This window comes from Pseudoliparis swirei, chromosome 20, assembly GCF_029220125.1.
Source record: "Pseudoliparis swirei isolate HS2019 ecotype Mariana Trench chromosome 20, NWPU_hadal_v1, whole genome shotgun sequence".
Lineage (NCBI taxonomy): Eukaryota > Metazoa > Chordata > Actinopteri > Perciformes > Liparidae > Pseudoliparis > Pseudoliparis swirei.
Genome location: NC_079407.1, coordinates 26,223,379 through 26,241,014, shown reverse-complemented (window position 1 = coordinate 26,241,014; position 17,636 = coordinate 26,223,379). Strand labels below are relative to the sequence as shown.

General features: G+C 41.2%; 1 protein-coding gene across 1 annotated transcript; it reads left to right on the top strand.

Annotated features, from left to right (window-relative positions):
- The first annotated feature begins 2,297 nt into the window (after positions 1-2,297).
- Positions 2,298-11,453, top strand: abhd15a (abhydrolase domain containing 15a). Its single transcript, XM_056441432.1, has 3 exons — positions 2,298-3,310; positions 6,985-7,337; positions 10,307-11,453. The coding sequence occupies exons 1-3, from the start codon at positions 2,336-2,338 to the stop codon at positions 10,908-10,910; spliced, it is 1,932 nt and encodes a 643-aa protein (XP_056297407.1). The 5' UTR covers positions 2,298-2,335; the 3' UTR covers positions 10,911-11,453.
- The last annotated feature ends 6,183 nt before the right edge of the window (positions 11,454-17,636 follow it).

The window sequence follows — 17,636 nt, the reverse complement described above, 5'->3', positions numbered from 1 at the left end:
CTCATGTACGGCTTAAATCTTTAATATGTGGGAAACAAAATGATGTGTTGCAAGTTGTTTTACTTGCAGGGCATTACATCAACATTACATAACTAACAGTTCAAGAAATTAAGTGAACAATCAATATGTTTTTAATAGAGCTGCAAGGGATTTATTGATGACAGCTGAAAGACACACACACACACACATACAGTTCTGCTGGTTCCAGTGTCTCTGAGGTGAAACCCATTAATTCTCTGCTTGTTGACTTGGCGTCTCCCATTTACGCCATTTCATATTCTTTTTAATTTTCCGTCGGTCTATCCAGGAACGAGGGTTTTTAAACTGTGAACGTACACTCGGCGACAGCAGCCGGTTCAGGGAGCGCTCACAACAACATGTTGCTCACAAACAGGCGGCACGGCTCCAGGTTTCCATGAAACACACCGAGCAGCCTCACGAAGTGTGTGTGTGTGACTCAGGCGTCAATTAAATAATCAACAGAACCTTGAATAACAATCACTTTGTGTCGTAATAATGAGTTCCTGTGTCTTATTTTGTGTCTTATTTTGAAGGCCCTGTCTCTTATTTTGTGTCTTATTTTGAAGGCACTGTCTCTAGTTTTGTGTCTTATTTTGAAGGCCCTGTCTCTAGTTTTGTGTCTTATTTTGAAGGCCCTGTCTCTTGTTTTGTGTCTTATTTTGAAGGCCCTGTCTCTTGTTTTGTGTCTTATTTTGAAAGCCCTGTCTCTTGTTTTGTGTCTTATTTTGAAGGCCCTGTCTCTTATTTTCTGTCTTTTTTTGAAGGTCCTGTCTCTTATTTTGTGTCTTATTTTGAAGGCCCTGTCTCTTATTTTGTGTCTTATTTTGAAGGCCCTGTCTCTTATTTTGTGTCTTATTTTGAAGGCCCAGTCTCTTGTTTTGTGTCGTATTTTGAAAGCCCTGTCTCTGGTTTTGTGTCTTATTTTGAAAGCCCTGTCTCTTGTTTTGTGTCGTATTTTGAAGGCCCTGTATCTTGTTTTGTGTCTTATTTTGAAGGCCCTGTCTCTTATTTTGTGTCTTATTTTGAAGGCCCAGTCTCTGGTTTTGTGTCTTATTTTGAAAGCCCTGTCTCTTGTTTTGTGTCGTATTTTGAAGGCCCTGTCTCTTGTTTTGTGTCGTATTTTGAAGGCCCTGTCTCTTATTTTGTGTCTTATTTTGAAGGCCCTGTCTCTTATTTTGTGTCTTATTTTGAAGGCCCAGTCTCTTGTTTTGTGTCGTATTTTGAAAGCCCTGTCTCTGGTTTTGTGTCTTATTTTGAAAGCCCTGTCTCTTGTTTTGTGTCGTATTTTGAAGGCCCTGTATCTTGTTTTGTGTCTTATTTTGAAGGCCCTGTCTCTTGTTTTGTGTCTTATTTTGAAAGCCCTGTCTCTGGTTTTGTGTCTTATTTTGAAAGCCCTGTCTCTTGTTTTGTGTCGTATTTTGAAGGCCCTGTATCTTGTTTTGTGTCTTATTTTGAAGGCCCTGTCTCTTATTTTGTGTCTTATTTTGAAGGCCCAGTCTCTTATTTTGTGTCTTATTTTGAAGGCCCTGTCTCTTATTTTGTGTCTTATTTTGAAGGCCCTGTCTCTTGTTTTGTGTCTTATTTTGAAGGCCCCGTCTCTCGTGTCCTCTGTTTCCTGCACTTCCTGTCCCTGTGATTGTCTCACCTGGTCCTGATTGTTTCCTCCTGTGTGATTGCTAAGCCCCGCCCTCATTGTGTCCACCTGTGTCTCGTTCCCTGGTGTCCAATCACCTCCCTGTGTGTGAACCCTGTGTGTCTCGTCCTCCGGTTTAGTTTGTGTTCAACCTGTTTAGAGCTAAAGAATTACATCTGTCTTTGGAAGAGTTGTCTGCATTTGGGTTCATTCTCTCTCTTTCTCCCTCTCCCCTCTCTCTCTCTCTCCCTCTCTCTCCCGCCCTCTCTCTCGACTCTGAGACCGGATGCCTGAAGCTGACCCACTAACGAGGGGCCGGGCTGCAGGTGAGCACCAGGTGAAGGGCGTGAAGGCCGATCAGCTGTGAGCGTCTCTGAGGTCAGAGTTCAAACTGAGAGAAAACGACTCGCATGACGTGATGTGACTCTTTGTGGAGGAGAATCTCTCGTTTCCCACATCCTCAACACGTCTGACGTACAGTTAAAATCCCTCGTTTCCATTAATAAAGGGTTATTTATTAGAGTTTCATAGATGATGAGAAGGAAATATATATATATATATAGAGAAAAAAGATTATAACATCATATACACTTGAATCAAACTGGATGTCTGCAGGAGAGCGAGAGAGAGAGAGGGAGCTTGTCCTCCTTGTACTGGGAGCACTGGAAGTCTTTTCAGCAGATGGCTAATGACATCACGGAGTACCTGCTCCCTCGTGACGTCACGGGAGGCGTGTTCATTAGCTGCTGCGCGTCTCGCGCGCTCCGAGCTGTTGGGTTGAGCGCAGTCGTGCACGTGGACGTCGGGTGCATCAAACAACGGACGGAACCGCCTCGTGGACTAAAAAGTGCTTCACCGGAAAAAGAGAAACGAGAAGACGCGGCGCGCAGAGACTCTTGGGTGGGTGCGCGCGCCATATTGGCACCAAAACTTCACGGACGAGCAGAGCATCGATTTAGGAGTAAATATCGGCGCGCGGCAGGAGCTCTATGTGCACGTGACTGTTTTATTATCATATATATATGTGTGGAGAGCAACTTTAAAGACCCAGAATACCGCGCGGTGACGCCTCCGCGTCGTGCGCTCGACTTCGCTCAACCACCGCCCCGGCGCCAAATGCTGGAATGGCTCGCGGCTCTCTGCTTTGTGATCCTGGTGGTCTTCATCTGGACAGGCTCCAGATATTTTGGCACCACCGAGAGCCGGTCGTCCGATGTCCAATTGCTCCAGGGACCGGGGATTGCGCAACAACCGGCAACCGAGGAGAAGAGCGGCAGGCGCGTCTCGGAGGAGCGCGAGGGGGGCGGCAGCGGCGTTTCCAAGAAAGCGCGCGCTGTGGCTCTGATCTGCAAACCGTCCGCGCTGGCCAACTACCTCCTGAAACACTGCGGGACCTTCAGCCGGTACTCCCCGCGCGTGGGCTGGACGTGGCGGGCCAGCGCGGTGCTCCAGAGCGCGTACGAGGCGTGCTGGCCGTACGACAGCCCGGTCCAGTTCGTGCGCGACAACCTGCAGCTGAGCGACGACGGGCTGGTGGCGCTGGACTGGGCGGTGCCGGCCTACCAGAGGCGGCGCAGGACCTCCAGCCACTCCGCCAGCCCGGTGCTGCTCATCATCCCCAACTCCTTCGGGAAGTTCACCAGGAACGTGCTCAAGGTTCGTGAGTTCTCTGGACTTTTTACTCCTCGCTGAACAAGTGAAACGAGTGACGTCATTCATGGAAAGTGCTTCTTTTTTTGTACTTTGGTCTCATCGATAATCCTGGTTTCCGGTTTAAACATGTTTTTTTAGTTTTTTTACTTTGCCTAAAAGCAAATAGCATAGAAAAAATTAAAAGCAATATTTTCAGTAAAAGTTGTTATATAGTGTTTTATATATAAGATTTTATATATAAAACATTTAATATATAATATATGTTAAATATAAAACATTTTAGATACAAAATAACTAATAATAATAATATCTCAAAAATATTTTTTATATAAAATAACTAGGGCTGTGAAACGATTAAAATTTTTAATCAGGTTAATCACAGGTTTCTGTGGATTAATCATGATTAATCCCATCCCAGGGTTTTTCCTGGGTTTTTCCTGGGTCAAAATGGGTCTTCCAAAATTTATGCGCGCACCGTCTGTTCGTTGAGTGAGTGATCAGCAGCTGGCCGCTCGGTCCATTCGCGCACCTCACAGTTGCGTATTGATCAGACAAGAAGACACGCTTATCAACTCCAGTGTTTCCCCTCCTCCCCCGTCAACAATTCTCGGCTCGCGCGACAGAGCGATGCGCGCGCCGGCATCGAAGCTCTGCGGCGACCGCGATCGACATATTGAGCACCCCTGCATTAAAACATTAAAGAGCCGAGAGTTTTTTTCAGTGTGAGAAATACGATGTGTGGCGGGAGGGCGGGAGTTAAGACCGAAATGCGTGAGTCTCACGCTCAATGCGTGACACTTGAGAGCAGGCACGTGCACAGACATTTTGAGGGGCAGGTGCTCAAACCCCAAAAAAAGAGCACCCAATGCCAAAAAAAAATTCTGACAGAGTTGAAGCATTAGCAGCAATAAACTGATAGCTGTCCTCGACCTGAGTCTCCTCTGGCAGCATCAGACCGCTAGCTTACATTTTCTTTATGAATAAAGATGAATTATTATATTGCAACAACAGTACAAGCGTTCTGATTGGCTAATGGGTCGTCATGCCAGCCACGTATCGCCCTCCTCGCTGGTCTGATACGGATCCGTATTGCCCTCTTACGTCATTTTCAAAATGAGCAATATTGATAGACATCAACAGCCAAGAGCAGTGGTCCTCAAACTAAGGCCCGCGGGCCGGATACGGCCGCCTCCACATTTAGCCCGGACCTCTGAACAAGAGAGGCCGTATGATCAAGTGACTTTCTTTCGTCCCGATGCGCACACGCCGGCATCCGAGCTCTGCGGCGCGCGAGACGGAGATCGGAGTCGTGTTAACGCGACACGTAGAGACAGAATGACATGCTGCTGGAGAGACGACCAACAACAGACGGATTGGAAGCTCATTCTGCGCATGCGTTAAATGCGTTAAAAAAACAACAACTAGTTAAACCTGTAATTCAATTAACTGAGTTAACGCGTTATTTTTCACAGCACTAAAAATAACCCCTATATTGATCTTAATGATGGGAGTTAAAGAACTATATAGACCAGTGGTTCTCAGATGGAGGGTACGTGGACCCCTGGGGGTACATGAAGGCCCTCTAAGGGTGTACATGGACCCCTGAGGGTACATGAAGGCCCTCTAAGGGTGTACATGGACCCCTGAGGGTACATGAAGGCCCTCTAAGGGGGTATGTGAGATTTGTTTAAAAAAATATTTAAAATGAGCATCCATAAAAAAAAGCCTTTGAAAATAGTTATTTAATAAATATTCAATCATATATAAGTGTAAGTTCATAAACTGAATTCGATATATTTTATGCAAAATGCTGCATTTTACATCTTTTTTTTCAACCCCAAAAAAGGTAGAGGACCGCTGATGTTGATTTAAATAATGTTCATGCACAATATAGAGTTCTAGAAGGTGTGTGTGTGTGTGTGTGTGTGTGTGTGTGTGTGTGTGTGTGTGTGTGTGTGTGTGTGTGTGTGTGTGTGTGTGTGTGTGTGTGTGTGTGTGTGTGTGTGTGTGTGTGTGTGTGTGTGTGTGTGTGTGTGTGTGTGTGTGTGTGTGTGTGTGTGTGTGTGTGTGTGTGTGTGTGTGTGTGTGTGTGTGTGTGTGTGTGTGTGTGTGTGTGTGTGTGTGTGTGTGTGTGTTGAAGGAATGTGTCACCGAGCTGACGGTTCATCATCGCTGGTAGAAAACTGCTGGGTGTTTGTTTTACTTTTCAAATTCACACGAGCGTGATGATAATTTTTTTTTTTGGAATTATTTCCAGAAACTACATAAATACGATCTCTGGATAAATTTTAAAAAAGACAATTACGCTACTTAAATTAAATTTTTAAATCTCGTTGAAGTGTTCCCTCCAGCCTGGTGGCTTCATCAGATTGTGTATATATTCATATATTATTGCTTTCCTTTCTTTTGGTAATGCATTTAATAACATATACAGGCCTGAAGATGTATTTATTGTGTTTTATTGTGAGTGGTTGTCATCCTCACTCCCTGAGCCCGGCACAGAGGCTGATTCACACGCTGCATCATCATTTATTAATAACAGGCAGGCGTGAACAGGGCAAAAAAAAACTGACCTCCAGTGATTCACATTCACCGGCAGGAGTTGCTCTTCTTCCTCCTCTTCCTCCTCGGCTCATGGATTCAGACGAGCGTCTGTGCGGCGAGCCGAGAGGCTCATGAATAAGCGAGCGAGCTCTTCCGGCTCGGCCGAGCGACTCGATCCTCTTTTCATCGGGAGAAGAAACCGGAAAGTGTTTTTTATAACGTGGCAAAAAAATACTAGCGAGGTTTTTTTAATGCGTCCGTTCTGCGGCTCTTCTTCACATTTAAAGCAGAATATAACTAATTCAATTGATTTGCACACACCACCATTTATTCATGACCACAAACCTTTATGCAAGAGAGAGAATTGAAGAATAATCCCTTATGTTGAGGGGAAGATGCGATAATGATGAATGTATCTGGGACAATCTCACATCGTCAGCATAGAGGCATTGTTTACACTTTATGTAGGTATAAGCTCTGGTTTAGACTTCTTAAATAATAATACAAATAATACAAAATATATATATATATACATTTGAATTATAAAAAAACACAGAAATAAGCCATAATTGTTCAAAGTTGTTCAATAAATAAATAAATAACCACAAAGAAATAAGAATAAAATTGAATATGATTGTGTTTTTGTTGTTGTTAAAAACATAAAAGAAAACCCTTTGAATAACTTCCTAATATTATTATTATTGCCTAAGTCTTATTATTGCCATTTTAAGACAATTGCTTATATACTGTAAGCCTAAATAAGTATATTTTATTATTTTTTAACAAAGCTTAAATGTTTATAAAATAAAAATAAAATATATATATACAATAAAAAATATAAAGTAAAAATACAATGGCAATTTTAAATATATAGACGGAATACAAGTATGTACAAGATAATAATTAAGTGTATTTTTCTATTTCTTTTTTATTCATTTGTTTTGCACAATTCAAACAATAAAACAAAATAAAAATCACAACAGAGATAAATAAATATTTCGTGCAGTAAGAGACAAAAAGCCAACTGTGAAGCCTCCACCTATGTAATATTTAACACTTTACAAAATTACAAATTCTATAAGATATTGCTGCCACGCTTTACTTCTCCTGCTGTTTCCCCTCTCTCTCTCCAGCTGTGTGAGGCCGCCCTGTCCCACGGTTACCTCCCGGCGGTCTTCAACCGCCGCGGCCACAACCGCACGCCGCTCACCACCCTGAAGCTGCAGCAGTTCGGCGACCCCGCCGACCTGCGCGAGGCCGTGCGCTACATCCGCCACCGGCAGCCGGCGGGGCGGCTGTACGCCGTCAGCGAGAGCACGGGCTCCGGCCTCCTGCTCTCCTACCTCGGGGAGTGCGGCTCGTCCAGCTACCTGACGGCCGCCGTCTGCCTGTCGCCCGTCTTCCGCTGCCAGAGCTGGTTCGAGAGCGGCCTGAGCCGGCCGCTGCAGTGGGCGCTGGCGCTCTACCAGAAGATCGGCCTCAGCAGGTAGACAGGGAAGGTGGAGGGACGTGTGTGTGTGGAGAGGTGTGTGTGGAGGGACGTGTGTGGTGTGTGGAGGGGTGTGTGGAGAGGTGTGTGTGGAGGGACGTGTGTGTGTGGAGGGACGTGTGTGGTGTGTGTGGAGGGACGTGTGTGTGTGGAGGGACGTGTGTGTGGAGAGGTGTGTGGAGGGATGTGTGTGTGTGTGTGGAGGGACGTGTGTGTGGAGGGGTGTGTGTGTGTGGAGGGACGTGTGTGTGGAGGGACGTGTGTGTGGAGAGGGATGTGTGTGTGGAGAGGGATGTGTGTGTGTGGAAGGTGTGTGTGGAGGGACGTGTGTGTGGAGAGGTGTGTGTGGAGGGTTGTGTGTGTGTGGAGGGATTTATTTATTGATACTATGTCAATAAATTAACTAAATACAAATATTAAATAAATAGCAGCAACAGTTAGAGTGCAGGCCTTTATTTATATTATTATTTATATTATTTATATCGGTTACTGCGTTCACCAAAGTCGTCGGCTGCAGTCTGGGAACACGGCGACATCACCTCCCTGACCTTTGACCTCACACCGGATCGGGAGAAACTCCCCAAAAAATAGGAATAAAAGTCGTTTAATGGGGAAGAAAAGTGAAGAAGTGTTATTTACCTGGACTTACAGAAACAATCCCACCTCGATGAAGAGCGACGACGACGACAGCCGGAGCTACAGAATATCGTTTAAAGTTCTATTTCTACAGTAGAACGACCGTATCATAATAGATCAGTTGTCGCCAACCCGTCGATCGCGATCGACCGGTCGATCTCGGAGACGTTCCCTGTCGATCTCCAAAATAAAATGAAAATAAAATCAGAAACACATTGTTCCTCGTTCTCGAACATTTTCTGAAGTTTCTTCTGAAACGTTTTCTTCCTGACTGGAAGATCGACGTCAGAAAAGATCTCCACCTGATTTTAATGAACGCCTGAAAGCGGGTTCTCTGACAGCCGTGTTGTCAGCTGTGCTCCCCGAAAGAGGGGAGCGTACCACAAGTGAGGCGCAGGGGAAATGCAGAAAGACCTTTATTCATAACTTTACATATTACACAAGTTCAAAGTACAAGGACATACAACTACGTCATCAATAAATACATGTTGTAATGCCTGTACCTTAGTGTAAATGTTTACGTTACGGCATTAACAGGTTACGCCTGCGCATGCGCAACTGCCGAGATTATTGGCGATTTGCCAGGTTTTACCTCCGTGAGATCGACTTTTCTGCTTTTGTCCTTCAAAACAAAAGCTCAACATTGAGCTTTTTTTCTTGTCTGATGGAGCAATCTGGTTTACTTGAAAGTGATTGCAATTATATTTATTCTATTATTTGAAAAAGCACAGATGCAGGAGTCACAAATGGTGATTCTCATATTTATTATTATTATAATTATTTAAATCTGAGGATGTCTTTAGAGCTGATGTGAATGTATTCACCAACGGGCTGACTTCAGAACCAGTCCCAGATGATAAAACTTTCATGAATACCACATTTCCCCCAAAAACTCGTCAGTGAAGTTGAGAAAATCACCAAATCAAAGACCAGGAGCTGGATTACTGACAGACAGCTCACAGACGGCCTCAGACTGTCTGTCTGTGCTTATGAACTAACTACAAGCTCACAGACAGAGTTCAGTCACAGCCATCACACTGACTGGAGTCACATGACTTGATGGCATTATGATGAGAGCTTAACTTACATGAGTTGCACTGACTGATCATGTTGTCAGTGTCGTGTTGTAATGTAAACAAATACAACATTTATATTGGTAGTTCATCCAGCTGCTCATTGAAATGTGTTTTTTCTTGTTCATATTGTGTGTGGTGAACAAATATCTTACTTTTTATATTGCACTTAAATTCTGTGTTCCTGGTCTCATCAATTTGAAAGCTGGACCAATGTGTTTTGATTTCATTCAATTAGAATTAGGCCAAATAAAAAGCCTCAAGTCATAAGTCCAGTCTGGACCGTCGTTTTCTCTCAACGCCTCAATAGGTAGATCTTGCCGGTCATGAAGGTGGAGGTCAGTGATCTTGGGCTCAAAAAGGTTGGTGACCACTGTAATAGATCATGTGAACGAGTTCAAAACCTTCTTTCAGTTTATCGCAGGTTAACTTCAAGATGACAAAAACTATTAATGAGGCCGCTGTACGACATAAACAACGAGAATATAATTTAATATAATTTAATATAATATAATTTAATATAATATAATTTAATTTAATATAATATAATTTAATATAATGTCAAACAGAAATACACAGACGATGACAATTGTGAATTTTCAAATCGTCCAAACGGGACACACACACACACACACACAAGTTAAAGGATGTAAGTCCTCACTTCCCATTTACTGGAAAAGACACAGACGATTAAGGAGACAATCACGTTGCCGTAGCAACAGATGGGCCGCTCAGGATCAAGCCATCGATTCTGAGAGGCATCGTGAGTCGGGTCACGCCGCTCTGATGTCACTGGAGGGGTGTGTGTGTGAGACATTGTGTGTGTGTGACACTATGCGTGTAACACTGTGAGTGCGTGTGTGACACTGTGTTTTTATGTGTGTGTGTGTAACATTGTGTGTGTGTGTGTGTGTGTGTGACATTGTGTGTGTGTAACACTGTGTTTTTATGTGTGTGTGTGTAACATTGTGTGTGTGTGTGACACTGTGTGTGTGTGACATTGTGTGTGTGTGTAACACTGAGTGTGTGTGTGTAACACTGTGTTTTTGTGTGTGTGTGTGTGTGTGTGCGTGTGTGCGTGTGTGTGTGTGTGTGTGTGTGTGTGTGTGTGTGTGTGTGTGTGTGTGTGTGTGTGTGTGTGTGTGTGTGTGTGTGTGTGTGTGTGTGTGTGTGTGTGTGTGTGTGTGTGTGTGTGTGTGTGTGTGTGTGTGTGTGTGTGTGTGTGTGTGTGTGTGTGTGTGTGTGTGTGTGTCCCAGGTACAAGACGGTGCTGGGTGAGAGCGTCCAGACGGCCGCCCTGTTCTCCAGCTGTTCCCTCCGCGGCCTGGAGGAGGCGCTGTTCTGTAAGGTGGCCTCCGCCTCGCCGACGGGCGCCGACGGCAACGCCTCCGTCAGCTGGGACGGTTACTGGGAACGCAACGAGCCGCTGAGGGACGCGGACGAGGTGGCGGTCCCCGTGCTGAGCGTGTGCGCCCGCGACGACCCGGTCCGCGGCGACGCCCACTCCTCGGTGCCCTTCGAGCTCTTCGAGACCAACCCGCACTTCTTCCTCCTCCTCACCGACCGCGGGAGCCACTGCGGCTTCTCCACGCGGCCCGAGGCCGGCGGCGGCGGGCCGGAGGGCCGTCGGACCAACTGGAGCCACCGGGCCCTGCTGGAATTCTTCCGGGCGACCACGGACTTCTTCGCCGCCGAAGAGAGGGCGAAGCAGCTCGCCGCCCGGAGGCGGGGCCTCGGGGCAGGGGCGGCGGCGGGGGGGCGGGCGTTCCGCCACCGCAGCGTCAGCACGTGTAAACGAGTGCCGGAGTGTTCCCACAACATCCACGCCATCTACAACTGGCAGAGGTCGTACACACGATGAGGTCACCGGGCCACGCCGAGGCCTCCTGATTGGTTCAGGGAAGTACCGAGGTCACGGAGTGCGTGTCGCTCTCCCGCGCTTGCCGATTGCTGCTGAACATCATGACATCGTGTCACGAAACTCTCGAGACGTGCGGCGATACATATATTTTTTCTACAGACTGGTAATAATCTGTAGGATTTCTGTCTCGACACATTTATTAACCCATCGGTTCCTCCGCCTCGCGGTTTACACGGGACGCTTGAAGCCGCGACGATCACCGGTATGTATCGCTGTTATTTGTGTTTTCTGTATTTATAAGAGAGAGAAAAAATGTGGAGAAAGAAATTCTGCTGTTTTAGAAATAATAATACAATTTAAATCTAAATGCAATATTTCCTTGGGCACATTCTGCATCGAACAACCGTATTTATGTCGGCACAATAAATACATTTAATGTGTATATGCTTGGGGAAAAAAAGAAAAAAATCCTGTGAAACTTGTCAGATTTGGTCAGAATGAACTATTCCAGTGTAATAATACACATTAAAGAGTCAAACCGTGTGTTTTTGTTGCGTTTTTCTCTGCCCAGAATAGAGCATCTTGTGTGCGGCAGCCGGTTGAAGCTCTTAGAGTCATGAGGTTATCATATTTTAATGATCCGGGGTTTGCTGGAAGCACTTTGTGAGTTTTCCCGTCTCATCGCTCAGGATCAGAAAGGTTATGGAGCTGTGAAGATATAATAATAACTTGGCTTCTTTGGACCATTTCTCAAGTCTCTGTAAAATCGGTTAATTTTTTTGGTCCATTAATATCATTATTATACAAATAAATATTGCAAAAAAATCAGCTCGCCAGGAGAAAGCATCACGACATAAGGACTAGTCACTTATTATGCCAGGAGCAATATCATAAATGAAGCAAGATGACACGCGTTTATCTTTCCGTGTATAAACACAGTTTATTAATCATTAACACCAGCATGTTGCATAATATGTCCTGTTCTCAAATATGATTTTCCAATATTTCTGCCTCGCACTATAGTGATATGTGGTCTTGTCAAAACTCTGAGTAAATACTAAAATACATCATAGCACAGTGCCCCGCAGCTAGTGTGTGTGTGTGTCCACTGACCCTTATCCACTCAGACAGCTGGACCACAGCAGTGTACACAGACACACAACGAAAATGTGTTCCTGCAGACGCACTACAACATGTGTTCATGTTAAATATTATTTTTAAATAACCAGAAAAAAAAGCAGTAAACTTTTAGTGGGAAAGTCTGTGGTTCTTTATTACTGGAATAAAATATGGCACATGCTGAAAAAGAGCATACGTCACAGCAGGGGTATAAAATAGAGAGTATATACAGGACTGTCTCAGAAAATTAGAATATTGTGATGAAGTTCTTTATTTTCTGTAATGCAATTAAAAAAACAAAAATGTCATGCATTCTGGATTCATTACAAATCAACTGAAATATTGCAAGCCTTTTATTCTGATTTATTGCTGATTATGGCTTACAGCTTAAGAAAACTCAAATATCCTATCTCTAAATATTAGAATATCATGAAAAAGTATACTAGTAGGGTATTAAACAAATCACTTGAATTGTCTAATTAACTCGAAACACCTGCAAGGGTTTCCTGAGCCTTGACAAACACTCAGCTGTTATAAATCTTTTTTTTAACTTGGTCTGAGGAAATATTAAAATTTTATGAGATAGGATTTTAGAGTTTTCTTAAGCTGTAAACCATAATCAGCAATATTAAAAGAATAAAAGGCTTGCAATATTTCAGTTGATTTGTAATGAATCCAGAATGCATGACATTTTTGTTTTTTTAATTGCATTACAGAAAATAAAGAACTTTATCACAATATTCTAATTTTCTGAGACAGTCCTGTATATATATATATAATGTAATGTTAATGTCAACAATAACAGAGGACATGTTATATATATATTAATAATAATACATTATATATAACATGTCCTATGTAAGATAAATAAATATATATATATAATTGAATGTTAATATCAACAATAACATAGGACATGTTTTATATATTAATAATAATAATAAATTGTATGTATATATATAATTTAATGTTAATGTCAACAATAACATAGGACATGTTATATATATATTAATAATAAATTAAATATATATATATAACATGTCCTATGTAAGATGTATATATATATAATTTAATGTTAATGTCAACAATAACATAGGACATGTTATATATATAACATGTCCTATGTAAGATATATATTTAAAACATGTCCTATGTTAATGTTGACATTAACATTAAATAATATATATATATTTAAAACATGTCCGATGTTAATGTTGACATTAACATATATATATATATATATAACGTGCTATGTTATTGTTGACATTAACATTAAATTATATATATATATATATACATCTTACATTAGCCTCAACATTTCCTTTGCAATAAACGCTGGCTTTCATTGGCCTCTAGCCAATCAAGCCATTAAGATTGAATTGCCCTTTTCCCACTTTGCTTATTCAATTCAGAGCCAATAGTCTGCCTCTGCCATCAGGGACTGATTTAATTAAAATGATTGATATTGAATTAAGAGAGCGCTTGACATTCCCATCACTTAAATTACACAAAATCATAGGCTCTCTAAATTGGGCATGTGGAAAACAGGTGTTTATCGTCTCAAAAATACACAATGGCGGCTTTATAATTGTAATGGAATTCAAAGAAGCTGGTTAATGCATTAATTATTGTAGTAAATACACAAACAAAAATATATATTGGCATTAAGATACGAGTTCAACAAACAAGATTTAGATTTGGAAACTTATTCGACAAACTGCCCAGAAGGATGTAATTGACATAAAATATTAAATGTGTGTGATAGCAAGACTGTCTTTTTTAAGACATTCATTGTGCATCTAAAATAATGAAAAGCTGAGTTAATAAGCAATCAGTGAGGGGCAACATCTGGTTCGGCAGATTGAAGTTAATACGTACAATTTTTAAATCGTGCATTCTCTCTACCGACCAGCAGGGGGCGACTCCTTCGGTTTCATGAATACGTTTAATTGTATGAAAGTCTGGGAGAAAATTAATTCTCACTTGATTTATTCCCTCAGTAAACATTGTAAACTTGAGTTTATGATCTCAATATCTAGTTTCACGTCTTCTTCAACTTATTTATTAATCTTTAACATGATATTCATTTAGTAAATGATGGTTCATTTAGAGTCAAATTGACCATAAAGTGGAGTATGCCTGAGCTGCTAGAGCTGTAAACAGTGTCTCTACGTCCTCCACGGTCTAAATGTGGTAACCTCAGATCATTAGGTTGCGAAAAACAACAACAATATGGCGACAGCCATAATTCAAAATGGCCGACCTCAAGGCTTCAAAACATCCACAAACCAACGGGTGACATCAGGATGACGACGTCCACTTTTTATTACAGTCTATGGTATAGCCAGTAGGTGTTGGTGGCTAATGTTAGCTAATAGCTAACATACATGTTAGCTAATAGGTAATATATACGTTAGCTAATAGCTAACATAGCTTTTGCTGTGTAGCTGACTGCATCTGTTGCCTCGTCTATCAAACGTTAGGCTCGTTTTGAAAGAACAAAATTAATATTTTGGGGAATATGCCTCCTCGATTACTTGCCGAAAGTAAGATGAAGTATTAGACATGTCAATGTGTGGTTTCACCATGTTTGGTTAGCTGGGTGCTAACACCCTGTTCGTCCAGTCGGTATTCGAAGCTAACCGTCTCCTGGCTCTGCGGACAAGAACCACATCTCAGAGGTTTATGGATATCTTTGTTTCCTTCACAACTACAGAGGATATTGTAGCTGCTTTTTCACACACAAAAATCGCAGGAAGGCCTGAGATTCGGTACATTTGAGCTCAAAGCATTACTTCATCAGAGTCTCTTCCAGAGCCAAGACAACGAAATGTTATCAGAGAGAAGAATGAAGAAGACTCAAGCAGCCCAGAAAAATGACAGAACAGATGTAGGTTGGGGTCACTGACACCTGAAGGTACTTGGTTTAGATAATGATCAACAGGTTTTGATGTTCCTTTGCCAGCTCGGCTTCCCCGTAAACAACCCAAGAGTTATACTGTATACAGGCAATGGTTTAACTTGAAATGAACACCACGTATAGTGTTGCCTGTTGAGGACAGACAAAAGAACAAGACAAAAACTTCTCCCCCTTTCTCTCTGAAGTTTTTACTGTATTTCCTCGAGTGTGCTACATCACTCAGTTTTCTGTTTATTATATATCAGGTTCCCATGTTGGTTTGCCAAAACTAAATATAAAAGTTTGATCTCTTGTCAAATATAAATTTATATATATATAAATATATGTATATAAAAATATGTTTAAATATAAACATATAATTATGTATAAATATGTTTATATATATATATAAACATATTTATAGTTATAAATATATAAACATATTTATATATAAATTAGTGCTGTGAAAAATAACGCGTTAACTCAGTTAATTCAATTACAGGTTTAACTAGTTTTTAATTTTTTTACCGCATTTAACGCATGCGCAGAATGAACTTCCAATCCGTCTGTTGTTGGTCGTCGGGACGAAAAAAAAAGTCACTTGCAAAATGAGCTTCCAATACACCACTTCAATCTGAACTCTGTCCGCTCTCATGCAGACGGTCTGTTCATCGGTAATGATCCTTCCGCAGGTTCACCTCCGGAAACCTTGTTACGACTTTTACTTCCTGTAGATCAGGGTCTCAACACATCGATCGCGACCTGCCAGTCGATCGCGGCGTAGTGTCGGTAGATCGCATGACATTAAAGAGATTGGCCCGCCCCCTGACATGTTCTCTATAGCACGTCTTTGTTCTTTGATTAAACTAAACGTCTGTTGATCGTATCTCCACAGCAGCATGTCATTTCTGTCTCTACGCGTTGCGTTAACACTTATCGATCTCCGTCTCGCGCGCCACAGAGCTCCGTGCGCGCGCATCGGGACCGAGCAAAAAAAGTCACTTGTCAATCTGTCCACCTTTAGATTGTATCATGGTGGAGTTAATGGTTGACAAACAAGAGAAAAATGTTCTGTTTAACCCTCCTGTTACCTTTACATTTACGAACATATTTTACCCTCGGGGTCAATTTGACCCCAGCAATTAAAACCTCCAGAAAATTATTAGAATTAATATTGCTTCCCAAGTTTAAGTGTGAGGTACTTTATGTTTGTTTGTTGACTACCTAAATAGCCCTTTAAATAAATAAAAAAGTTGATATTTCTGATATGTTTGACACAGTGAAAAACAGCCTGGGGTCAAATTGACCCCAAAGAACACCGACATTAAACATTGAATGGGGTCAAATGGACCCGAAAGGTAACAGGAGGGTTAAACATTCTGTTTAGGATGAAGATGTATTAATGTTCCATATGGAAGAAAACTGCTAAATAACTGCTGAGTTGCAGCACCATTGTATAGAAGAATGTATAAATGTATATATCCGTCTTTTGTCATAAATCTCTATGTTCTCACAAAATATACCGAGAATATCGGTAATATGTGATTAATCATGATTAATCCACAAAAACCTGTGATTAATCCGATTAAAATTTTAATCGTTTCACAGCCCTAATATAAATATATATATATATTTATATATAAATATGTTAATATATATATATTTATATCTATAAATATATACAGGACTGTCTCAGAAAATTAGAATATTGTGATAAAGTTCTTTATTTTCTGTAATGCAATTAAAAAAACAAAAATGTCATGCATTCTGGATTCATTACAAATCAACTGAAATATTGCAAGCCTTTTATTCTTTTAATATGGCTGATTATGGCTTACAGCTTAAGAAAACTCTAAAATCCTATCTCATAAAATTTTAATATTTCCTCAGACCAAGTAAAAAAAAAGATTTATAACAGCTGAGTGTTTGTCAAGGCTCAGGAAACCCTTGCAGGTGTTTCGAGTTAATTAGACAATTCAAGTGATTTGTTTAATACCCTACTAGTATACTTTTTCATGATATTCTAATATTTAGAGATAGGATATTTGAGTTTTCTTAAGCTGTAAGCCATAATCAGCAATATTAAAAGAATAAAAGGCTTGCAATATTTCAGTTGATTTGTAATGAATCCAGAATGCATGACATTTTTTTTTAAAAATTGCATTACAGAAAATAAAGAACTTCATCACAATATTCTAATTTTCTGAGACAGTCCTGTATATATAAATATGTTTATATATATACATCTCAAAAGTAAACCTTTGATTTCTTAAAATATATATACATTTATATAAATATATATAAATATATATATATCTTAAGCTTTATGTTATTTATTTGTGACGTGTTAGCTCTTGGCTTAATAGTTGCAGACGGTCTTTGACATTAAAAAAGAGAGTTGGTATTTTCACACAGGAATTTTTTTTTATAAATGGAGCTCAAATAGTGCAGCGCTTTACTTTTAAACCGTCGCCGTCTTCAACGATTCAGGGGATATTTACTGTTTTACTACATACAGTAAAAAGCCATTGGCACTATCAGTATTTTATGATATGAGGCTGTGAGATATTAACGATACACCTGCAGTGTTAATGCAGTGTTTACTATACGTATACAAGCTCCAGTGTTTTTTTCTTCCCGGGTGAGCTTGTCTCATTATGTTTCATTAATTGTGGTTTTAAATGGCCCGTTAAGGGGCTCAGAACTCC